This window comes from Nymphaea colorata, chromosome 1 (genome assembly GCF_008831285.2).
Source record: "Nymphaea colorata isolate Beijing-Zhang1983 chromosome 1, ASM883128v2, whole genome shotgun sequence".
NCBI lineage: Eukaryota > Viridiplantae > Streptophyta > Magnoliopsida > Nymphaeales > Nymphaeaceae > Nymphaea > Nymphaea colorata.
The window spans coordinates 2,756,505-2,781,664 of record NC_045138.2 but is presented as its reverse complement, the minus strand read 5'-3'; the positions used below and the strand labels follow the sequence as shown (position 1 = coordinate 2,781,664).

General features: G+C 37.8%; 2 protein-coding genes across 8 annotated transcripts; one reads left to right on the top strand and one right to left on the bottom strand.

The window, feature by feature from the left end:
* Positions 1–1,008: 1,008 nt before the first annotated feature.
* On the bottom strand, positions 1,009–4,960 carry LOC116265234 (cytochrome c). Of its 2 annotated transcripts, none has more exons than XM_031645797.2 (3): positions 4,724–4,960; positions 3,322–3,455; positions 1,009–1,417 (listed from the first exon to the last, which is right to left on the bottom strand). In XM_031645797.2, exons 1-3 carry the CDS (start codon positions 4,833–4,835, stop codon positions 1,307–1,309), a joined length of 357 nt encoding a protein of 118 aa, XP_031501657.1. In that variant the 5' UTR covers positions 4,836–4,960; the 3' UTR covers positions 1,009–1,306. The 2 variants fall into 2 exon arrangements, with proteins under 2 accessions (XP_031501657.1, XP_031501661.1); XM_031645801.2 differs by having other exon boundaries at positions 1,009–1,399.
* A 7,724-nt stretch (positions 4,961–12,684) lies between these two features.
* LOC116266910 (auxin response factor 10-like) lies at positions 12,685–21,943 on the top strand. Of its 6 annotated transcripts, XM_031648401.2 has the most exons (7): positions 12,685–12,836; positions 12,985–13,143; positions 13,628–13,755; positions 14,243–14,307; positions 16,263–17,388; positions 19,126–20,087; positions 21,553–21,943. In XM_031648401.2, exons 5-7 carry the CDS (start codon positions 16,363–16,365, stop codon positions 21,590–21,592), a joined length of 2,028 nt encoding a protein of 675 aa, XP_031504261.1. In that variant the 5' UTR covers positions 12,685–12,836; positions 12,985–13,143; positions 13,628–13,755; positions 14,243–14,307; positions 16,263–16,362; the 3' UTR covers positions 21,593–21,943. The 6 variants fall into 6 exon arrangements, with proteins under 6 accessions (XP_031504261.1, XP_031504298.1, XP_031504280.1 ...); XM_031648438.2 differs by lacking the exon at positions 13,628–13,755; XM_031648420.2 differs by having other exon boundaries at positions 13,699–13,755; positions 14,243–17,388.
* The last annotated feature ends 3,217 nt before the right edge of the window (positions 21,944–25,160 follow it).

The window sequence follows — 25,160 nt, the reverse complement described above, 5'->3', positions numbered from 1 at the left end:
AAAGCCCTCGCCACTAGATCCTATTATTCAGTGGCCGATTGTTACCCGCACCACAAAACGACGGCGAATCCATTTCCAAGATGACAGGCAGGAAAAGCTACAGGCGGTTGCTCGTAAAGCCCTCGCCACTATATCTTATTATTCAGTGGCGCAAGTCAGACAAGGCAATGCGACAACCTAGAGATCGCAAGGTACTGGAACGGTTTTAACCCGGCCCAATCAAATTGCAAGACATTGCTAACCAGTCAGCAGGTGAAAGAATCGAGTTCCGGAATCTTGAGGCTACCTCTTTGGCTAGAAAGAGAAGCGGAGCTATCGAAACGTCAACATCACAACGACCGAGCAGTCCCAAACCAGCTCGAACTCGACGAACTGCATTAGCAGCTCATTAGTATTATATGGCCGCACACTGGAAAAGAAAAGAACCAAGACAAAACGAACCAGCTGAACCCAAAATCCAACCACAAGTTGATCACAGCCACCCGAAGGAATAAGAATAAAAGATACCCTTAAATAGGTTGCCCCTCACGGCTTCTACCAACAAAAGATCCTATAACTGGAACCAATAAAAACAAGCAAAGAATCCAAAAATAGCATTTCCAGCCCTAAATATTAAATGAGCGAGTTCGAAAGGTTTTCTGACTGGATTGGATTAACATCTCACGATTCTAGAATCGTCCTTTCTGGTTAGACAAATCCTTGTTCCTCTCTCGCTTAAGAATTGGGATTTCAATGATAGATCGGGGTTTTTAGCTCAGGACGTCAACCATAACGCAACGTGATGTCTCCAGAATCAGCCATGAGCTCACCGCTTGGTCATGGCTTTGAACATCGACTACCTTGTACAGGGTTGGCGGTAGTCAAAAAACACAGGACATCCTTGAAAAAACTAGATAGATGTATCCAAAGTATACAATTTTATAAAGACCAAACCACTTAACCAGTGTTTCCAACCCTGAAAGGAAGGAAGCAATAGTCCCAACTACCATCCAAAGCTGAAAGGCAACATGCATAACTCTTTCCTTGTTTATTATCAGCTACTACATAATAAAACATTGCAGTTCTCAACGTTAAAGGATTTAGAAACATTCAAAGTTCCTTCAGATGTGTGACAACAGGAGTCCTTGAACATACGATGAAGATAAAAGCATACGAGTTCAGGAAACATGCATCAAAGGATGGGGCAGCCCAACGCCACTTGGAGAGTATGCACGTACCACAGGGCGTCTATTGCGAAAAAATAGTTTCTCAACATTCAAAATATTTTTGCCCGCTGAATGCAAAGTAGGAAACTACTGAGGCTAAATCAGGAAGCGGCTTGCTTTAGATATGCGATCAGATCGGCTCGTTCCTGAGGTTTCTTCAAACCAGGGAAAACCATTTTCGTCCCAGGGATGAACTGGTGCAATTCCGAGAACTAAAGGATGAGCGTTCAGTACAGTATCCTTCATATACTCGAATACCAAAACTCATTTACGGAAGTCTGAAATGAGAAATTATCATGCTTACATGCAGACAGGCATATGCATCAGCAGATGTACCCAGCATAAAAATTCAAGTATCAAGAATCAAAATTAAAGAGACATGGCACGTCCCTAAAAAAGCTTCTGGAACCAATAACTAATGTCACATGTCGCAGGGAAACTTGACAAGTTGATCCAGCATAAAAACATTGCCATCAGGCATCAACATAACATGCAATACATCACCAAGATGTGTATGTTCAGCTCAATCTTTTCTTCACTTGTGAGATGCTTAATGTGCTCTCTTTCAATTATAATAGTGCACTCTATAATTAGTTTACTACTTTTCCAAAATAATCATGGGCCATGTATGTGAGGGCTTTAACTTATCAAAATAGCAAAAATAAGGCATTCATGCTTTAATTTGTTGGCCGGTTACCTTAAAGGGTTACCAAACCAGTTTTTTGGGGTTGTACAGTGGAGGAGCAAACTCTGTTTTGTTGATCTACTAGTAGACTTGCATTGAACCGGTCGCAGGGATATGATTGAAGATATGGAGACACGAGTTTTTCTTAAATTTCAGTTTTCTATATCAGAGGGTACCGAAAGAGAGAGGCCCAATACGGACTAGCCCAGTGATAGGATTGGGTTGACTTAATTTTTCAAAGACAATAGCTAATTACATTGTAGTCCGCTTGTTTTATAAGACCTTTGGAAACCTGTTCACACATGAGAATCGTGAGAATATTTCACATTTGAATAGTGAATAATGCAAACAAAATATAAAATAACTAATCACTTACAACTCATAGCCACAGATTTTGTTATTGGTTTTCCAACAGTAAGGTTCTTCTCGGATATTTTCAGCAAAGTTTTTGTCTCAAGAAAATGTCAGTAAACTTTCAAAAATGAAAAAAAAAATGTACAACTTAGATAGAAAATGAAAAATCAATTAGACACAAAAAATTTGTAAAATGATAAAAAAATGTTGATGAGTAATTTACTTCAAGTTTAAATGTTCAACCATGATAGCATTAACACCAAAAAAGAGAAACATGAAAGAAATGCAAAAAAAGCTGCAACAAATATATTTCCAACTTTTTTTCAAAAAAAGAACTTTGTTTTTGCATTTTTTTCATTTTTCAACCCTCAGGATTTTTTTTTTTGGGAAAAAATAATCAGATGGATGTGTTCTCCATGCCGAAAGGAAAAGGCTTAGGAAACATGAGAATCATGTCCTTGCAGGACAGGATTTTTCGATGCAAGGAAAGTTCCCATTGCTAATCTTTTAACAATTTTATACAGATATTGATAAACACGAACTTGTATTGATTACTAGGTTTTGGGAGCACGAAACTCATATCTATGAAGTTAGTTAATTAGTTCTGTGAAGACGACATTTATGGATTACAGCCATATTGTATTAATCATGGCAGCTCGTGCTCAAGACTCATTATAAATTTATACATAAAATCTAGTTGCACCATTTTAACAATTCAAAATTACACAAATGGAAAACCATAACATGTTTACATTAATTACTACCTAAATATGTTTGAAAATTGCCATATCTACCATTATGTTCATTTTATGGCAGCGCCAGAGCCAGGGAAGGTCTAAAAAACTCTATGTTGTATAAATAGTTTTTCTGCGACTTATCTCTGCCACCTAGCCACTGTTTCTTTGGGATCAATATCATATGGTTGACGCATTAATATATATGTCCATAGCATCCATCTTGACTTTTGAAGGGTCAGCGATCACACACAGATGCAAAAACTAATCATGGCCACGAACAGAAGAACATAAGCAGGCTGTAAGATCAGGCATTGCTACTAGAAATGACCAAGAGTAGTACCTTCTTTGGATTGAGTAAGTAATCATACAAGGTTGACTCATCCCACATGACAGCCATATTCTTGTTAGCAGCAGAATATGAGTAACCAGGCGCAGTGCCAGACTGCCTTCCAAACAGCCCGTTCAAATTGGGACCTGAAAAGGTATAGCCATCATCAGTGGAACCAGGAACAATATCCCATTAGCCACTGAAGAAAAGAGAATCAGCCAAACCGTAGGCTACAGGAAAAAATTTGAAACATTATATTGCCTAAACAGCGTACAAGGATAACGTATTCTACATATTAACTTGAGATGTAGAACTTAAGAGCAACACATCACAGTTCACACAGTTAGCTATATAAAGGCGTCTTGGTCCCCCGCCATGCTCTTGCTCATAATCCAAAGATCCATCACGCTAGAAGCAGCCATTTCTTTCTCTTCCTTAACAAGGCCGAGAGAAACCAAGACAACTTAAGGTATTACTTCAGTTTATTTTATAGATATTTTGAATCGTCCTAAATCCCATGACAACAGCCAAGGATGCACATATTTTCAACGAGAAGGATTGATCCAGATAACTAAGGAATTCCCGACCTTTACAAGTCAAAAAAAAAGGTTCCAGACGTTTTTCCTTAAAATATGTAATGGAAAATTAAAAAAAAGTTAAAAGCGCTCGATCGGAACAAACAGAAGCCAAAAAATCTAACTTAAAAAAACCACTGAAATATTAAACGCCATGGAATTAACCCTCGCTTGAAATCAGGAACAGAACAAAGAAGTAACAGGCTTTCTATTTTATTCAAAGAAGGACAGAGATTCAACTTGACGATGCTTCAGTTGGGAACATTAAATTTTAAATCATATGTAGTAATTATAAAATAGATAGACGATAAGCAAACTAAAGACGAAGAAAGACAATATTCTATGTAAATCCCCCTGCAAAAACCAAAAAAGAAAAAAATCCATTTCTCTACACCTACATGTAAATAGAAATGATGAAAATATACATTGCTAACGCTTTAGCAAAAAATCGAACAAGAAACGATATCCGATATCATAGGGCAACAACAGAGAAGGCAATGTAAAACCGCGTGCACGGACACGCATCTGGCGCGAATAATTAAGCAGATCCACCGGATGAGATAGAGAACAAACACGTCAAACACCTAGAACAAATGCAAGAGCGAACGCCGAACACAAAGACGCCGACGAAAATGAAGAAGCTGACGAAGAAGCAAACTACACTAGACACCGAAGGCCATCCTCACTTCACACAACAACACAGAAAATCCAGAAGAAACAAGTCCTATCGATTAAAAAAAAATAGAAACAAATCTTCAGCCAAAAAGAAAAAAGGAAGATCATGAAGGAGGAGGATAAGAAGAACAAGCCAACAAGAGGAGCGAGCCGGCCACACGAACCTTGCTTATGGCCGGCACCCTTGTCGACGGTATGGCACTGAGCGCACTTCGTCTTGAAGATCTTCTCCCCCGCCTTCGCATCCCCCGGCGGAGCCTCCGCAAACGACGCCATCCCTCAGAATCCCTTAGCCCTAACCCTGAAAGCTATCTTCTCTCCAAAGATTACCAAGAAGCGAGAGACGACGGAGGTAATGAACCGAAACCACCGGCGGTGGCGCAGAGAACACCGAACCCCCTTTTATAGTCTTTAAAATAATATTGTACTAATAATAAACTATTGTCAAAAAGAAAGCTTCGCGATCTCCTTGTACTCGAAAGCGGGAACCAAGGCGGGAAAAGGAATTGTACACCACGTGCAATTCAAGAGTACCTACATGTAAAGTCTAGAGAGCCTTTCTATGCCACGGCAAAAGACGGGGCAAAAAAATCTGCACTCAAAACAGAAAGGAAACATACTTCTTCTATTTAAACAGCGGCTTATCCTTTACATTCATCCGCTGGTGAGGAGATATTTTACTGGCCAGTGGCTCAGGCATGCGGTCGGCTCCACGGGATCACGCGAAAGGGCGCGTGGGCCTTTGGGAGCTTTTGACGGTCGAGATGCTTCGACGTGTGTGACCTCATCCGCGGGGCCCACCTTCGTCAAAGCGTGGACTTCTAGTCAAAGCTGGTCTCGGGACTCAAGTGGGATGCATTTCATATCAGATGACCTCTTGGAACGTGTTTGATTCGTCGTTTTCGAAACGAATTAAACGGGACGTCTTTGTCCACCTGTTCCCAATCAGTTAAAAGTGAGATGTCCTCACTCTCCGGCGACAAACATAGCTCGAGAGTAAGGGACATTTGATTACTCCATATCTGATTTTGAATGGATCTGATGTGACGCACTTTTTATGATATGACATAAATTCACGATAAAAACTTACAATATAATCTTAAATAAATTGATGTATCTCAAATCATAAGGAGGTTTAATAAAGGGCAATCAAAAAACCCTTCAACTTTGTTCCTTAAATGCTTTTATTACTCACTAATTTTTTTTTTCAAGTATGCTTCTGACGTCTATTTTCCTAGACCTTGTGAGAGAAAAAAAAATGTTTGTCTTTTCCAAATCTCTCTCTCTCTTCTATTTTTTGGGGTGTGGTCCGATACTCGTTATTCTATTTTGACTCCACACTAAGCTAAATGGCGACACTAAGCTAAATGGGCTTCATTAAGCTCGATTGGACTGATAATATTTTTAATATATATTTTATTAATTTTTATATATAATTACAATATTTTATTATAATTAATTGTAATTACATATTGTTTTATATTAAAAACATGTGTCTTTTAATTTAATTGGCCCGAGCATAAGATGGGGTTTAAAAATATGTATTTTTTAATTTAATAAGACGGGCTTGGATTCAAGTTTTAAATGTCAAGTTAGTTTGGGTTTAGATGTCTGGCCAGCCTGAGCCCAAATCATTATTGACCCGGGCCAGGCCAATGCCCATGCTTGTCCGTAGCTGCCGTTCTCCTACAAAAACCTTTTTTTTTTCTATGGAAGCTTTGTGTGCAAGATTGAGAATAAATTTTTGGTTTGTTATTTATTATTTTAGTACTTACTATTATTATTATTATTATTATCAAATAATAGATAAAGTCTTATGCTTATGAAGCATTTCTGTGTCTTTTTTTTTATAAACTATGAAACAAAAATGTTTGTCATAAAAGTGAAATTATGTAGTAATTACACTAAATGCCTTTCTTTTAAAGAGAACGCATTAAACAAATTGGAGCCCTAGTGTTGCCAGCTATAGTGTTGCCAGCTAGGTCCACTCGACGTTGGGTTCAGGCTGTCAGTGAAGGTTAAGTTGAACCTGTTCTATGTGGTGACGCATATAAATATTTGTTACAAAGTACACGTAAGTTCATATCCATTGCATGCATGCATTTGCCTGTGCATCAACCTCCCTACCCTCTTCCTCTTTTTTTTTTTTTCTCATCACACATGCCCACATATATACAAAGGGAGAGAAAAAAAAATGGTCCAATTGGTGTTAGAGTGGCGTTCACAATTTCAAAATCAAGAGTCATCAATACCATTAGGACAACATAATTAAGGAATTAAACCAAGGATGCGGATACAATACACCACTCGTCCTGACCAAGGGTGAAGCCAGGATTTTCTTTAGGGGCGGACCGAGAGTCCAACCTCTGGATCCAGGCAGAGCCAAATTGAATTCAAATAAAAAAAATAGATAGTGCAATTAAAAAAATTTATTTTTTTTCAATGTATTTTTTTTTTCATTGACTAGGGTGGGGTCGTGGCCTAGGCGCCCCCTCCCCTCCCTCCGTCCCTGGTCCTGACCAATTGCGCTACCCATTAGAAAGAGAGTGGTAGTTAAGAGGGGTAGATGTGATACTTTGAATGGCTAAAGCCTCTCTTTTTTTTTTTTTTTTTTTTGATACATAAGAGCGGTTTAAAACCGCATTAACTAACTATAACACGAGGTCGAGCTACACCAATTAGATACTCCTCAATCAATTGATGCTTGCTCAGTGCTATCATAATCCAACTAATGATAGACTTTTACCAACCTATCAGTCACTCCGACTACTTAGCTATGCCTTTGAGTTATTAAGAAAACTAGTAGTAAGATCCGGTGATAAATTGTTTGTTTGACATTTGATTTTTGGACATGCATATCCCGTCCCGATCCTATTTTGCATGTAGGAATGTGTGCAAAAGCCAACGCGAAAAAAGAGGAAATAACAAACAAGCCCCACGTGGATAGATAACTTTTCCAATGCAGTAAAAACTAAAAAGTCTGACGCGAACAAATAATTTGTCCAAAGTTAAGAAAAAAGTCGCTTTATGAGTCCCATTTCTTTTCACTAGTTTTTTTCCCGTCTACAGAAAAGTTAAATTCGCTCATGTTTGAATGGGAGTTGTTATCCTGGAAAAATTTATTCACTCCGCGCAGACTTTCCTTCATCCTGTCCCAGACCTGGCCTTATTGTCTGTTAAATTTTAAAAGGGCCGTCTACAAAAAAGAAAAGTTAAATTCTCCTATGTTTGATGGAGAGTTGTTATCCTGAAAAACTATTCTTTCTGCCCGGACTTCTCTCTTAGGCCAAGTCAGGAAGGAGAATCCTTGTCCCAGACCGGGCCTTAGTGTCTGTTACATATCCAAAAAAGGCCTTCTACATCAAAGTTAAAGTCTTCTATGTTTGAATGGGAGTTGTTATCGTGGATAATCATCCACTCCTCGCACACTCCTCTCTTAGGCCAAGACAGGGATTACAATCACATAGATAGCCAACTTTCCCAAGGTAATAAAAAGAGTTGGACAAGAAAAGAAATAATTTGTCAAAAGCAAAAGAAAAAAGTTACTCTTATGACTTTATGAGTCCCATTTGTTCTCTCGATCAATTTTTCCACACAAAAAGGTCGTCTACGTAAAAGTTAAATTGTCCCATGTTTGAATGATGGAGATCTTATCCCGGAAAATTCTTCAGTTCCCGGTCGGTTAATTTTCTGGTTGAAGATTTTTTATTTTTTGGATGGAGGAGAAATGAAGGAAAGTTTCTTATAAACTACTTTTTATTTAATTGTCCAACATTCTTTTTTCTCCACTATAGGCAAATTCACATTTTCCTTCCTACAAAAGTTGCACAGAGTCTTCATGTGGCGCCATCTTAGTTCGCTTCGGCATGATAAGAAAATCAAGATACAAAATGTGGAAATGGGGTCTGCACGCTTCACTCAGTCAGTCCACTTAGAACTTGCCATTTCCATTCATCAAATCCATGAGCTTAAAATGATCTGAAATCTTGGACGTCAGATCTAAGGCTGCACATGAGCCACGTTGAGCTCGAGCTCACCTTGAGTTTGAGTTGAGCTCCTTATAGCAAGCTCGAGCTCGACTCACTACACAAGATCGATATTGAACTCAACCCTTTAACACATTTAACTCGTTTGAGCTTTAACTTAACTTGTGTAATTATTAATCTGTTTAACTTGTGTAAATGTTACCTCATGTAACTCATTGAACTCCTGTAACATGTGAAAATTTGTTTTTATCTTAAAAGTTAAAACCATTGAATCGGTTTTAGCAATATTATATAGAGTATCGGTTTGCGAGTTGAGAGTCGAATTCCTGATACTCGAACTCGACTCATTTATCATTTCAAATATGTTTGTAATGTAAGCATGAACTAGGTTCGTTTATAAACGAGTCAAACACGAGTTGGCTCTGGTTGTGCAGCCCGAGTGAGATCTTTTATTTAAACGACTCCCAAAGGCCAATTGACGGACCGAGGGCGAGAATGCAAATTAAGGTGCGGGAAGATTCATTAGACAAGATCAACGGTGCAAGTGCAAATACTAGCTCATTGGAACAAATGTGCTATGTTGAGCACCAAGGAATCTAGGGTTCAAATCTTTCAAGTTAAAAACACGTGAAGATTTTAATATATTCACAAAAAAATGGTAAATATCTCAATCAATTACAAAAAGGCACTCGGTTTACAAGAATAATTTCCAAAAAAAATGGTCTTGCCTTAACAGTTAACACGGCACGCTTTCTAGCCCTTCCAGAACCTAAGTTTCGGGTGTCGGGCCGGCTCGACCTGACTCCTTATCTGGCCTGGCTTGGCAAGGCCAGCCCAATGCCTATGCTTATATGCTAGAGTGTCTATAAGATCAACACAAATCAAGATGACCAATAGAGCTTTTGATAGAAGGAATGTCGGGTTCTTTTGGAATGTAGTGTTTAGAAAACAGTATTCTTGTTACCAAATAGGGGGACACAACAAGTCTAGCCAACTTCGGTTTTACCCGAACTCACCTGTGTAAACTTGACTCGTTTAACAAACCTGTCGAACTCCAACTTGAACTAAACCCGAGTTATAAACAAGTTAAGTTCGAGTTACAAAAGCTCGACTCGGCATGTCTTTTCCCTATTTGTTAATTTTGAGGGATATAGTTATTTTTTGATGAATTTTAACACATGTTTTTAATCTTCATTTTATATATGAATCAAGTGACACTAGCTTAAACACACTAGTCAAGCTCGAGTCAAGCAATACGTGCTTCGAGCCGAGCTTGAATTAGCTGAGCTCAAGCTTGAATCACTCGTTACACATTCCTACTACAAAACACGGCTTAAGGAGAATCAAACCCACTTCGATGATGAATTTTCGATTCTCTTTTTCATTATCCGCATGTATATTTTTTGTTTTCCTTCTCTTTGCTTGTGACTTTTTTTCCCTTTAGTTGCTTTTCCACAAGTAATTGTGATAGATTTTAGGCATAAATTGTTGTTCTACATTTTCGAAGTTTATATAGGTTGTGAGCAAAACAAGTGGAAATCACACATAATGTTTGCCAAAATGACGTTGAAATATCCAGAAATTTTTTGTTTTATAATGACAAAAGAATATTTATGCCTCATTTGTGGTAAACAACTACCATATCTTCTCTGCAAAAAGACATGCGAAGCTTTTGACCTAAGAACAAAGAAACGGTAAATATCTCAAAGAGATTACAAAAAAGACACTCGGCCCACAAAATTTTTTTCAAAGAAATGGCTTTGCCTTAACACAACATGCTTTCAAAACCACATTAAACAACTCTAGTTAAGCACATGAAATTACCAAATTGCCCTTATCTGTGCATGAGCGAAAGTCTTCAAATGCGGACCTCTCGAAGCGAAATGTTGAACAAAGCACTCGCAAAGGGAAGCCTATGGAAATTGATACCATGCCCAACACAAATCAAGTCACTTAAAAGGATCATCGGATGAGGGAATCCTCTAACATCTGTGGCAAAGCCAGAAATTTTTCATAACGAGCGCCAAAATAAAGTTTTTAAAGTTTGACCGAGGCAAAATATCATTTTTTTTAAATTTTTATATAAAACAAGTAAAATTTTCTAAAATTTACATTTAGATGGTTGGAAGATTTCAACTCCTCCAACCAATGAACTGAGATGGTGTATATGTTCCCCTCTGTTTTGCTTGGTAAAACCACAATCTTATTTTACCTACCATAATCCCTTTTTTACCACAGTCTTAAATATTTGCTACAATTTTTTTTTAAATCTCGACTTTTGGCTTAAATTTTTCTACGTAGAATTTTTAAAGATAGCCGATAGTTAGCATGCATCGTCTCTTACAAATTACTATTTTTTTATTATCTAACAAATTATTGTTTTCCACTAAAGGCGGGTTCCTATTTTTCTTCCTACAAAATCGGTATTGAAATCCAAGCGGTTAGCTTTCCATGATAAGTGTTTACTTGTTCTAATTTAATTTAAAATAAAATAGGTTGTTAGAAAAAAACAATTTTTAATGTAGAGTTACTCTCTTGGGCTTGGGAAGAAACGAGACAGTTTTTTCTTGTCTATTTTAATATTACGAACAAATATTTTGAGTCTTGAATAGCGACACGTAAATTATATACCATTTTTTATATCATCCTGGCTTATAGGAAGTAATGTGAGCATTTAATGAACTTGGTTCTATCATCAATTTTTTTTATAAAAAAATGAAAAAAAAAGTATTTGTTGGTTATTTAATTAAAGGCATGCCAGAATATTTATTGGACACGATTATTATAAAATAATACTTTGTTGCCGTCTCTTTTTTGAAGATAGTGAAAGCTTGATTGAAAAAGTGAGTTCTTGAACACGAGGAGCCTACTAATAGGAACACGGCATTAGGGGGCAAATGCCCCTCCAACACTTAGATATTCTTGTTATACGCCTATTCATCAGACAACTTTACTTTTTGTAAATTTGCCAAAAAAAACGATGTCTAATTTTTCTAAGGTTTCTTCCTTTTTTTTTAAAAAAAAAAGTGGTCAACGGATAAGTTGGTTTGGTCATTATTTGCCTTTCTGGTTGTTTTACTTCAATATGTGCTTTAATTTCTGATATAACATTTTTTTGGAAATCCTAGTTTGTAAATGAGGCTCATAGCGGACAGGGCTTATTGTAACAAACAATTCATGCCTTAATTAAATAATCAGTTATTTTAGTCAATTTTATGCCATTAAAAGATAATTATTAACATGATAATGCAGTACACATTGGACTCCCTAAGATCTAAGCCATCCCCCTCTTCTCTTTATCTCTATAGGGTTCAGGGCTGCTTTGTCGTGCTTCAGGTCCTTTTCTTTTTGCAACACATATGAGAGTTCGAAACAAAAACTGACCGCCTACCAGTGTTATGTTCCTTATTTCACCTAATATGTTGCGTAATATTTCCCCAATACTTTTAATCATGATACAAGCCACTAATTAATCCTTGACATATTTGATGTGATTGTTTAAAAATGTTGGAACTGTCACATTGGCAGTTCCTTAATTTCTTTACAACAGATACAAAAAAGGTCTTTCATTTTTAGAGAACGGCATTGATGAGTATGATAACATTAAATAGTAAGAGTTTTAAGCAATTCATCTAACCATGCCGAACCGATCTACAAGAATAAACGCGATGATAAATGCAGACACTAACATAGGAAGATTAAGTACTTTTTTGGACATGTGGGATCAAGTTAACTTATAACACTAAGGAAGAAATAAAATGAGGCTGTAAGAACACTCATAATCATATACAATAACGAGTCAAGTCAACTCGGGTTTAACTCAAAAAAACTTGATAACGAGTCAAGTCAACTCGAGCTTAACTCGAAGTCAAAAACCTTGACTCGAGCTCGACCCGTCATAATCGAGCTGAGCTTGAACTGACACAAATACTTGAAACGATAAAAAATAAGTGGAGTTATAGTTTCGAAAACTGAACTGGTTTAAATCAGACTCGGTTCGCTATTGAAAACCGGTTTATTTTAAGAAAGCGGTTCACGAAGTTACCCAAACCGGTTCACCGGTGTAGGGTAAAAATTTTTGCACTGTTATTTTGCAGCCGTTCCATTCGTTTCTTTAACCCTTCCGTTCGATTCTTGGACCGATCTCTCTCTCTCTCTTTTCCGTCGACCACCCTTGCCGCTGAACACCAACAGGGCAGCACCACCATCCGGCCACCGGTCCACCAGCATCCCGTCATCTGTCTCCCGCAGCTGTGCTTTCAGGGCTCCGCGGGACGGCCGCTGGTATCAGGTATGTAACATTTCCCGTCTCTCTCTCACGCTCTCTCTGTCTCTCTCAGACTCTCGTCTCACCCATCGGCCATCGCATTCGCCTCTCTCTTCGTCTCACCCATCGACCATCGCATTCTCCTATCTCTGACTCTCTCTCTCTCACACAGTGCCCTCGGCCGGAAAGGGGTGGCGCATTCTCCAGCTCTTCTGCCTGGTTCCTGCAGTCTGCGCCCAGTTCTTCCGTTTGGTCCCTCCAGTTTGGGCCGACCACCCGGAGCATTGCCTGTAAGGATTCTGTCTAGCAAGTCGGAGGTTTCCTCTTCAAGGTAACAGTTCTTTGCTCGCCTACTAGCTCGCCCCTATAACTGTTCTTAAAGTCGATTATGCCAAGAATTGGGCGGATATCATGTGGGGAAGCTGGAGGCAACGTGCAATGCATGGTGGGTGTTCTACTGTTCTATAGAATGACGACAAATCTTCTTAAATGGGATAATCGGATGCTCCTGGTCCCGGAGTGTAGGGACATGGACAAGATCAGATTCTTTTATAGAATGAAAAGTTTGTCCCGCTAAAGAGTTTAATCCTGCATGTTTTTGCTATTTGTGCATTCACGTAAAACAGTGGAACCGCCTTCCTATCATCATATATGTATGAGTTATGCATGAAATATTTTATGGGATTGAAGTGTGACAGAGACGTTACTATTTGTATCTTGGGTGTCTTCTGTTGTATTGTTATGTTAGAAATTTGATTCTGATAGTGTGTTTCTGTGGTCGCCCGCATTCAGTGTGTTTATCTTTTATGGTTCAGATGGGTAGACCTAGCTTCTGAGATGCGGAAGTTATACTAATGGAAATCATTATTGCCATGGGAGATTTCAGATTTGGATGCATTTTCCCCCAGCTGCCACACGTGAATATGCTTCATTAGTGGATGAGGTATCGAAAGACCTTGCTCAGCTTGCAGTTATCTGTGTTCTGTTTTTTTTTTTTTCATATCAAGTGCATGATCTTTTTATTTTGTTATTCAAGTGCATGTTTGAATGTTTTTCATCATGATATTTTATAGTTGCAATGATGGTGGTATTCAACTCTGGTTTTTGCTTCTTGGTGGTTTATCTGCTCTTGTCAGGGATGAATCATCTGATACACCAAAAAGGATGATTTGGACTTTTGTGTGGTTGAAACTTGTTGTATTATGCTTGTTAGTATAAGCAGTGTAGTTTTATTGCTAATTAGTTTGGTTACATATGGTATTAGAATTGGTCTTCTTCTACTTCCTTGAACTTTGTTTTAAACCTGATTGGCAATATTATTAGATTAGAACATGTCTTCATTTGCAAATTTGTGAAAGCACATTGAATCATGGCTTTTTTTTTCTTTATGCTAACATTTTAATTTTTGTGCTGATTGTCAATTGTGTTAGGTTCTACTGTCAAAAGGAGATTCACAGGAGTTTATCATGTCCAACTGCTTCTGTTTCATAAGAATGTATTGGCAGGCATCATCTTCTTATCTATCAATATGAAAGGACTGTTCTTTTTTCTTTCTCTTACCAAATTTTTATATACAACTATTAAGGACTCGGTTGATTGACTTATTTCTATGAAACACTTAATAGTCATATATTTAGATAGAAATTGTTTAATCTTTTGAAGATTGGAGTAGGACGACTGATTGCTGAATACTGTCTACAAATATATTTTGAAGCCAGTTAAACGAGTTGACAAGTTAAACGAGTTGAGTTAAATGAGTTAAGTTAAACGACATGACTAAATGACTTACACAAGTTAAATGAGTCGAGCTCGAGCTCTTGTTGAGCTCCACATAGCAAGCTCGAGCTCAATTCGACTACACAAGATCGAGCTCGAGCTTGATGTTGTGTAGTCGAGTTGAGCTCGACTCGAGTTTGAGATGATCCCGGGCGCAGCTCGAGCTTGACTCAGCTCCTGTGCAGCCCTAAATTGCATCTTTACTTAATTACTCAATGTAGGGAAGTCTTTCTTGCTTGTTCCCTTGGAGGTCATTTGATAGCAACGACATTATGCGAATGTTTGATGAATCTGCCAGGAATACTTGAACTAGTATGCTATGAATCTGCCCCATCAGCGGGACATTAACATAGTGTGCCTACAGCTGAACAACCCTTTTGAGGTGCCCATTTTATATGTTAGTGAAGAATTACACAAGATAGCATGACATCTTAGGCGTGCCTATGATTGGGGTGATGAGTTTCCCATGCAATAATTTCTAGATCCAAGTACTATTGAATCCAAGCTTCCAGGCAAAGCTTAACTACTGAAAATTTTCTCATGGAGAATTTGTTTATCATAGTTCTTATGTCTTTTCTTAAACATGAGTAAGAGCCTTTTTGCTTCTAAAGTTTCATTCGTTGTTTGAAAGAACTATGCAATATTAGTTGCATGTGTCATTATTCTTACTGAATAAAAGAGATCTTTAACATGCATGTAGAATTCTTTAACACTAATTTTCCTAGTTTATGGGGTTACTTGGTTTTTATTATTTGAGATATGATTTGGTTTCTGGTTTCTTAGTCGCATCACATGTATCATTTCTCCTGCATGCATGACTACTTTTGCATCAATTATTAGCATGAGCATAGATTTACTTGAAAAAAGACTTTTATGGTTCTAAGCAACTAAGTGCAGACCTTGCTCGCACATGCATATGCATGCAACTGTGATAACATAGATGTTCAATTATGCCATTCATCTACTTGTTCATTCTCTCTCTTAGTTATGCAGCATTATAATGGTAGAAGGCCTTTGTTATTTTCTACATATATGGTAGCAAGATTTAAAGGAGAAGTTATGTATGGATGAATCAGAACTGATTTTTTGTTTCAATAATAAAGCAATATGATAAATCTCTAGGCCGATTGCATGACTTAAGTTGGATATGATAAAGAATTTTGAACCCAGTCCTACTAGTAAAATCATGGTTGATAGAAAATACTAGAAAACATTAATTAGTGAAAGATTTGAACTGGACTGCACCTTGCCTGAGTTTCAAAAATTGTATATTTTTTCTAACGTTATATGCAATTGAAAGTTTCATAATTGATCTAGTAACAGGTTTCAAAAAAATCCGTAACACTCTTTTACCAGCTTTGGATAATCAGTTTAATGAGTTTCATATGATCAGCTCTTATACGTCTTATAACTAGAATTGCTGACCGTCTTCAAAAATAGATATGAAACTAAACATGCGTGTAAAAGGAAAACCTAGTTTCTAATGACTGCTTATTACTATTGCTTTTCTCTACTAAGTTAACAATCCTTGGGTAGATGATTCAATGTAATATAATTGACTATGGTCATCAAGAGGTAGCTTGGTCATTTACCATGACAAACAGTGTTCTGTGCTTACTGGGCTCAGGTAGCCATGGTCTTTTTTAAACTGAACTTGTCTTTGTAATTTTTCAGAATGTAGGTCTTCTGCAAATAAGACGAAATGGAAGGTTGCTCGGGTAAATCCTTCCTTATATATGAAAGCAAGATTCAGACTCGGGCGTGATAAAGTGAGATGGAAGACGCAACAGATGGTGTGAATTATGAGATTTGGAGGGCTTGTGGAGGATTGACAGTTAGGATTCCACTAGTGAAGTCCAAGGTTTACTATTTCCCGCAGGGCCATGCCGAGCATGCCTCCTCCCCTCCATCCATCACCGGCTGCCCTCCCGTTGTTCCTTGCCGTCTCGACTCCGTTTGCTTCTGTGCAAACCGGGAAACCGATGAGGTCTTCGCCATCTTCAGCATGACTCCCATTTCATCGTCACTTGGCTTCTCTAGCGGTTCAGAAGTCGACGCGGCAGATTGCGGCCTTGCTGTGGTGTCCTACTCCAAGGTTCTGACCCAGAGTGATGCGAACAACGGTGGTGGCTTCTCTGTGCCACGAGCTTGTGCTGACTCGATCTTCCCACCGCTCAACTTTGACGCTGATCCGCCAGTTCAAACAATCAATGTTCGAGATGTGCACGGCACCACTTGGGCCTTTCGCCACATTTACCGCGGAACACCACGGCGCCATCTCCTCACCACGGGGTGGAGCAAGTTCGTCAATAGCAAGAAGCTCGTTGCTGGAGACTCGATCGTCTTTATCAGGGCTGCCTCTGGTGCGATCTTCGTTGGCGTTCGACGAACGACGTGGGGCTCAAGCTGCGGTGAGGTGACTCTGAAGTGGAACGCCCAGTTTAAGGACTGCCAGAGGATGTTAGAAGAGGCAGAGTCGTCATCATCGACATTACCGCAGGGGTTCTGGCGCCGAAAGGGGAGGGTCACTGCCACAGCGGTGGAGGAGGCAGCAGCGCGTGCAACAGACAACCGTTCCTTCGAAGTTGTGTACTATCCAAAGGCCGGAGCACCGGAATTTTGCGTGGGAGCAGAGTTGGTGGAGGAGGCGATGAAGCTAAGCTGGGCAGCAGGGATGAAGGTACGGATTCCGCTGGAGACAGAGGACTCTTCGAAGACGAGCTGGTGCACCGGCACCATAGCAGCCGTTAGCGTCGCCGATCCTGTTGCCTGGCCTAACTCCCCTTGGAAGATTCTGCAGGTGGATCCCCCAAATTTCTCTTCATCTTTCCTGTTCCTTTTCCTTTTCATATTTTGTTTCATTCTATATTTATTTCCTATGTTTGATTTGTTGTTTTCCTCATGAGACAAAAATACCATCTTGAAGAACAAAAAATATTTGATTAATGTAATGAATTATAGCAAGATTCTGGGGGAATAAGTTTTTGATCATTAGATCATATGAGATTAAAATTGGTATTGAAATCGAAGTCATTAGCTTTTCATGGGAAGTATTTACTTGGTCTAATGTCATTTTAAAATTAAAATAAATTGTTATAAGTTATAACAAAAGATTTTTCAATTGTTCATGAAGAAAAATCCAAAGCAGGCAGAGTCACTCTGTTGGGCTTGGGAAGAAGTGAGACAATTTTTTCTTGATTACGAAAAAAATGTTTCGAGTCCTGAATAACGATAGTTAATTATTATTATAGATATCTTGACTTGTAGGATGTAATGTAAGCATTTAATGATCTTGATTCTTTCCTGATTTTTTTTCTCTCAAAAAATAAAGCATGAAAAAGTGAAACAAACAATATTTGTTGGTTAATTCATTAAAGGCATGCCAAGATATTTATTGGACATGATTATTATAAAATAATGGATAGCAGCGTAAAATGTTTTAGCCTTTTTTTGTTGTGATTTTTTTTCTGCTTCAAAATATAAGCTTTAATGGAAAAGTGAGTTTTCGGGCAGCTAAATGTGACCAGTAGGGGGAAGCTAGTAATTGGAACACTGCATTAGGGGAACAGATCCATGAAGTATTAATGCAATGTTCATGTTATCAAATGCCGCTCGGACAATTAGATATTCTTGTTATATGCCTATTCCTAGGACAAGTTTTTGTAATTTTTTTAAAAAAGGGATATGTCTAATTTTTCTAAGATTTCTATTTCAAAAGAAGTGGTGCACGGATAACTTAGTTTGGTTATTACTTGTCTTTCTGGTTGTTTTACTTCGATGTTTACTTGAATTTTCTAATATAACATTTTCTTGGAACTATTAGTCTATGAATGGGTTGATTCTAGGTCAAGTTAGGTCGGAACTTATGCAGCCCAGTTTTTATTTGGGCATCAAAATAAGGCCCATATCAGACAAAAGTCATTGTAATAATCAATTGTTTTGGGAAAAGTTAAAATTATGCAATTTAAAAAGAGTTGTTTTAATTGATTTTATGCAATTAGAAAAGCAGGTATTTTTTTCAGTTAATGCATATTAGTGGTTTTGATTGTAAAATGAATCTCAAATGCACTATGCAGTTTGCGTTGGTTTCCTAGCGGTCGATCTTCAAAGGTTGGTTTTCATGTTTTGACCTTAACACCGTGCTCTCAAAGTTTAGTTGGAGGACATTGTCGTCATTTTGTATGGATATTTTTTTGACTCATACAAATTTTGTCCTCATGGAAGAAAAGTCTTCCATTTAGACAACAACAGTATTTTGATAATTTTTCATCATGATCCCTCAAGGGATGTTTTTTTTGGCTCATACCAATTTTACCATTATGGAAGAAGAGTCATTTATCTCGAACATGTCCTGGACCATGATATATATATATAACTGCTTCGGGTTTGCAACTGTGCTTACACGGGTTTTATTTTATTTTAGTTTTCTTCGTCTCTATCTCCATGGACACGAATACCCCATGTTATACATGCCATGGTGTTACGATCTTTGAAGCACAAGTTACTAGTGTTCATATGTCTCCATTTGGTGTGTCAGGTGACTTGGGACGAACCAGAGAGCTTGCCTAACGTCAAGAGGGTCAGCCCATGGGAGGTTGAGATGGTGTCCACCATGCCACAGATTGCCCTTCCTCAGTTATCCTTCCAGAAGAAGAAATCAAGATTCCTAGAGAGCCCTGACCCAGCAGCAGCAGAGACAGATGGCGTCAGCACTTCCTATTCTCCAATGGCAGCTCTCGATCCGGCGATGAGCTGCTTGATCCCACCATTGATAAACTACAACAGCTTCCCCCCCTCAGGCATGCAGGGAGCCAGGCATGACTCGGTTTTTCCGAGCACTTTACACGACTTCTCGACACTGATCAAGACCCACCACCGTTCATTTTCCGACAGTCATTTTGGCAGGAGCAGCAGCACTTTCCCAAACTGGAATTATGGATCCGCAGACCGGTCCTCCAGCACATGCAGGTTCTCCCAGTCCGAATGGTCATCGCCAGAGAGCTGTAGCCCTGTGCAGAATCTGGAAATTGATCATAGGGGCGAGAGGCAATCAAGGAGCTTGCCTAAGGGTTCTGGCGGCTGCTTCCTTCAGCTATTTGGGAAGACCATATGGACTGAGCAGAACATCGAGACTAACCGAATGCCATATGCTGGTGTCCCGGCTGCCATCACAAAGCAAGTTGCAGAGTGTACCGAGTTGAGCAACCATGGATGGTCGGACCAGCAGCCACTGGAAGCGGATCAGCTTCATCATATAGGAACAGAGGATGGGCAGGACGAGTTCTCAAGCACTAATGGCTGTAGAGTGTGTAAGGTCTACAAGGAAGAGGAGGGCGATAGCCCTGGGCGGGCCTTAGACCTCTCCACGTTTTGCTCGTATGAGCAGTTGTATCAAAAATTGTCCTTGATGTTTGATATCGATGAACCTCAGTTGTGCAAGCGTTTGTTCTATAGAGAAAGCACTGGGTCTTTGAGGCAGCCAGGCGAACAGCCGTTCAGGTACTCTCTCTCTCTCTCTCTCTCTTGATATATAGCATAGCATATCGCTCAGCATCGGGCAGTGTGCTTAATCACATCCATACAATGTCAGTGGCCGTGATTGGACAGAGCTTAAGACACACACACACACACACAAAAAAAAAAAAACATACCAGACATGATGCTTCTTGATGTTGTATTTTCTTTTCTTGTGTACATATGCTTACTTATAATTACTGAAATTTGATATTGTTTAGTGTTTTTGCACAAGTTCATGGATATGTTTATTAGGACTTACTTCTTAAAAAGGGACACTCAGACTCTAGTTCATTTCATTTTTACATCTTTATAAAACTTACATACTATATGATGATTTTTAAAGAACCACTTATACGGATCATAGATACCTCTACGAGAAACAGGACTTCAGGGGTAAACTTCAGTAGGTATACTTGGTAAGAGCTTCATGAAACTATTCTTACTGATTCGTATGCCGAAGGTTTATAATTCTTTTAACATATCTAGAGTTCAAAATAACCGATACTATTGAATATCTTGCTCTAAGTAAGCTTTACTACATGTTACGTACCTGAAAACCCAACTTCAAGAGCAGTGAATTTAACAAAAATTTTTAAAATTGTTAATGCTTTCATGTTACTTTCTAAAACATGATATACGGGCGTTCGAGTGAGGTTTATGTGAATGATGTAAGCCAACTAGCAAATGATAATTACCTGTCAATTGTCATTCGTTATTCAGATCTGCAATATTTTCCTTAAGTAAATTTTATAGATATGTCTAAGACAAAAAAAAGCAACGGATGATAATTTCATAATATATGTTATGAAAGGAAATACAAACTTTTGTCCATAATGAATATGTACCACAATTAAGACTCATATATTTAGTTGATGACTTGGTCAAATAAATTAACTTGAATACTTGTTTACCTTCATTGGTGGTAGACTTTTTTTACCAGGCAAGGTGCCAATTAAGCCCATGTGGAAGGACTAGTACTTTTTGCATGTATCTGGCTTGCTGTCAAGTTGCTGGTTGGAACCATAGCCGCAAAAAACGTTTTTCTGTTTTAGACGGCGAGGTTTCTCTTGGGTATAATATGGTGAGCTTGAAAAAAATGGGAAAATGCAGTACACTTTTAAAAAATTAAAGGGAAAAATAAGTGAGAAAGTAATAACACAAACATCAAAAAAATAAGTAACAAGCAACAAATAGAAATGGGAATATGAAAATAAACAGCTTGGCATTAAAAAAAATGAAAAAAATGCTTAAAATGAAAAAAAATGGAAAAAACGTGAAAAGGCACACTGTTTTGGCCTTTTTTTAAAAGAAAAGCGTTTTTTTAATTTTAAATGGCTGACTTAGTTATTGCATTTTGTATGCATTTCTTCGAAAAAAAACACTTTTTTTTGTGGCAACTATGGTTGGAACTGATCTTCTTTTGATTGCACACCAAAAACATTTGCAGGGATTTTGCGAAGATGGTGAGGAGGCTGATGATCATTTGATATGAACAAATGACATGGAGTGCAAGATTTTCCGATGCCATATGTTCTAGCTAAAAAAATATACATCTTGTTTGAAACAAAGATCTGGAATTGACTCTTGGGATGTTTGACTTGTAGTGACTTTGATGATGTTTGGTTTGTGGTGACTCTTAGGATGTATGGTTTGTCTTAGTGGTTGTTCCTAGCATGTTAGTATATATAGCACTAAGTGTTTTAACTTTAGATGCAAAAAATTATGTCGGGTTGTAGGCCTTTTTTAGTGAGAAAGTTGAGGTAATTATGCGACTTCAAATTGTGCCTGTTTTAAACTATCTTGTTCAAGTATATTTTATGGATAATCTCTTGCATTTATTTGCTAGTCTTGATGCAGTCTTATTTAGAGAAATATGTTAGGTAGAGTTTGTTAAACTCTGTTTGGCAGCAGGTTTCTGGCGAGTCGCAGAATCATTGAAGCAGATGAGATTTAGTACCCTAGGTAGTATCTTCTGTAAAAGGACACATGTTATGCCTGATCTGTAACTCTTAGTGGGACCCGCACACATGTTCTTAAACTACTTGATTCGAGCTGTTAACCTCTCATTGTTTGGGGTTAGAATTATGCATCCTTACCTAAGCACCCAATGCAGTGAAGGTTTTTCTTGTTTGTTTTCTTGGAGGTCGTTTGGCAGCAGGGACATTATGTGAGTACCCAATGTTCTGCCCCAGAGATTTAAGTAGACTCATGGAACACTAGAACTAGCATCCCATGATGAATCTGCCCTAATCTTTTGGGTAGAATCATTGGACATTAACAAGTGTTTCTGCTGCTAAACGACCGAGGTGCCTGTTTTATATGTTAATGAAGAACTACACAGGATAGCATGCCATGTTAAGCGTGCCTATGATAGAGGTGGTGAGTTCCCATGTGGTAGTTTCCAGTGTCCAAGTACTATTTGCAGCCTATAAACCTCCAGGCAAAGATTAACTATGGAAATCTTCTCAAGGATAATTAGGTTATCATGGTTCTCATGTCTCTTCTTAAACTTGTATGAGAGCCTTTTTGCTTCTATTGTTTCTTTCTTTATTTGAAAGAATTATGCTGCATTACAGTGGCAGAGAAACATGGGAGCTGGTGCGGGTTATTCCCCACACGGTTCATCAAAAGTTTCATTTTAAAAATTCAGAAACTACACTGCTATGATTATATATGGGGTGCCCATATCTTTGGGGGTGACTGGCGCCCCTCTCAACCAAAAAATCCCAACTCTGCCACTGCTACTTTGCATGTGTCATTATTCTTATTGAATATATGAGTTCTTCAACATGCATGTAGGACTCTTTAACACTATTTTTTTCTAGTTCATGGAGATATTTGATTTTGAGGTATGATTTGCTTTGTTAGTTGCATCGCATATATCATTTAAGTTGCATGCAAATGTGCATCAATTAATAGCATAAGCATATATAACTTCAAAAAAAAGAAAAAAAAAAGAAAAACTTTTATGGCTTTAAGCAGCTAGATGTAAACGTTACGTGGACATGTACATGTACATGCATGCGCACTTAACCACGTAGATGCTTGATTATTCCTTCATCTACTTATTGGTTCTCTCTTAGGCATGCAGCATTATAATGGTAGCAAGGCCTTTGTGTTTTGTACGTTTATAGTATCAAGATTTAAAGGAGGAATTATGCATGGATGAATGAGAACTGATTTTTTGTTTCAATAATAAAGCAATATGGGAATTCTCCAGGCCAGTTGCATGAATTAAGTTGGATATAATAAAAATTTTTGCCAAATCTTACTAGTAAAATCATGGTTGATAAAAAGATACTAGACATCATTAATTAGTGAAAGACATAAACTGGAATGCATGTTTGGCTAAATTTCAAAATCTCATAATTTGCCTTGACGTTATAAGATATTGAAAGTATCGTAATTGATCCAGCAACAGATTTACTCCCCAACACGCTTTTACAGGTTTGAATAAAAAGTTAATGAGTTTCATATGATCACTCAAACATTTTATAACTAGAACTGCTCACCGTCTTCAAAAATAGGTACGACACTAAACATGCCTGCAAAAAGGAAGCCTAGCTTCTAATTGGTTAGTTTTGACACTGAAAACTGGGCATTACTGTTGCTTTCCTCTTTTAAGTTAACAATCGTTTGCAATAGTTTTCAACTTTACATTTCTTGTCACATGTAGAACCATCATTTAACGTACAATGAAGCGCTCACACACACACACACACATATATATATATATATATATATATATATATATATATATATATATATATATTAGGTTTGGGCATCTGTTCGGCCTGCCCTAATAAGAGTTGGGCTCGGATCCCGGATAAAAGTTGGGCTTGGATCGGCCTTATGTTCTAAACCCTAGCTTGGGCTCTGTTTGAATAAATTGGAAAATATTTTTTAAATATAAAATAATTTTTTGAATATAAAATATATTTTTAATAATATATATTATTAAATAAAAGTAATAAAGAAACATTAATCTGGCCGAGTACCCATTGCCCAGGCTTTTATATATATATATATATATATATATATATGTCCAATCCAAGTATATGATCTTCATAACCCCTTTGCCACTATGGGGTTTTAGCTCCAGTGGCGTTTGCTTGTTTCTTTAAGTGGTACTCCTCAACCACGGACTCCTCAGTAGGTACAATTAGCTGCTTACATTATGGTAGGCATATAAGAGTTGAGTATAAATTTCTCATTAACAGCTATCGAAGACTAGAACGTGAGCATAAATTGACAATTAGCTATAGAAACTGGTTTTGTTCTGAAGATTTCCAACGGTAAAATTGCTGTTTGGTTGGAATGACGAACAAACTGGTTTCACTTTTCGGGTAAAAATCATATATCTATGTATATATTATATATAAATATAATAAGATGAACAAACCTAGTGCAAATTGGTAAAAGAGACTTCATTTGGAGAGAGCACCAACGTGTTGCCCCTTTCTGTCACTGGGGTCCTGTTGGTGTGGAAGTAAAATAGATGAAAAGTAAGGAGCATAAAGGATGAAAATTTCCTTGTTTTCAATGTAATATCCTGTATAATTTGGTATGACGGCACCGGTTTCTTTGTTTTCTTAACTTGAGATATCACTCGAGACCATCAACCACGCTGTTTGGTATGTCATTTGCACACACACATATTGGCAGATATTGAATTTATGCAAGATGAAAATTATATGAACTAATTACGAGCCATCTGATCACATTGATTTATAGTTTACAAGGCGTCCGGATAAAAGTTATTTTCCTAAAAATGTGAATGATAGCCAATAGTTTGACAATAGAAAAAAATTAATGACTCACAAGCTCACACTTTATGTATATTCGATATAAACAATCACTTGCACAAACAATGGCTACTTTATAAAACCCTAAAATTTATCTGAAACTACTATATACGAGTCTAATTAGTCATAGTAGAGTATTCCTTAAATATATAAAAGCTTGCTTACACCGTGTAAACTCAACAAACCTGAGATTCTTGATGTTTGCAACTTTGCGGAATCTTGAAATTCATAGAAAATCCTATTCCTGGAC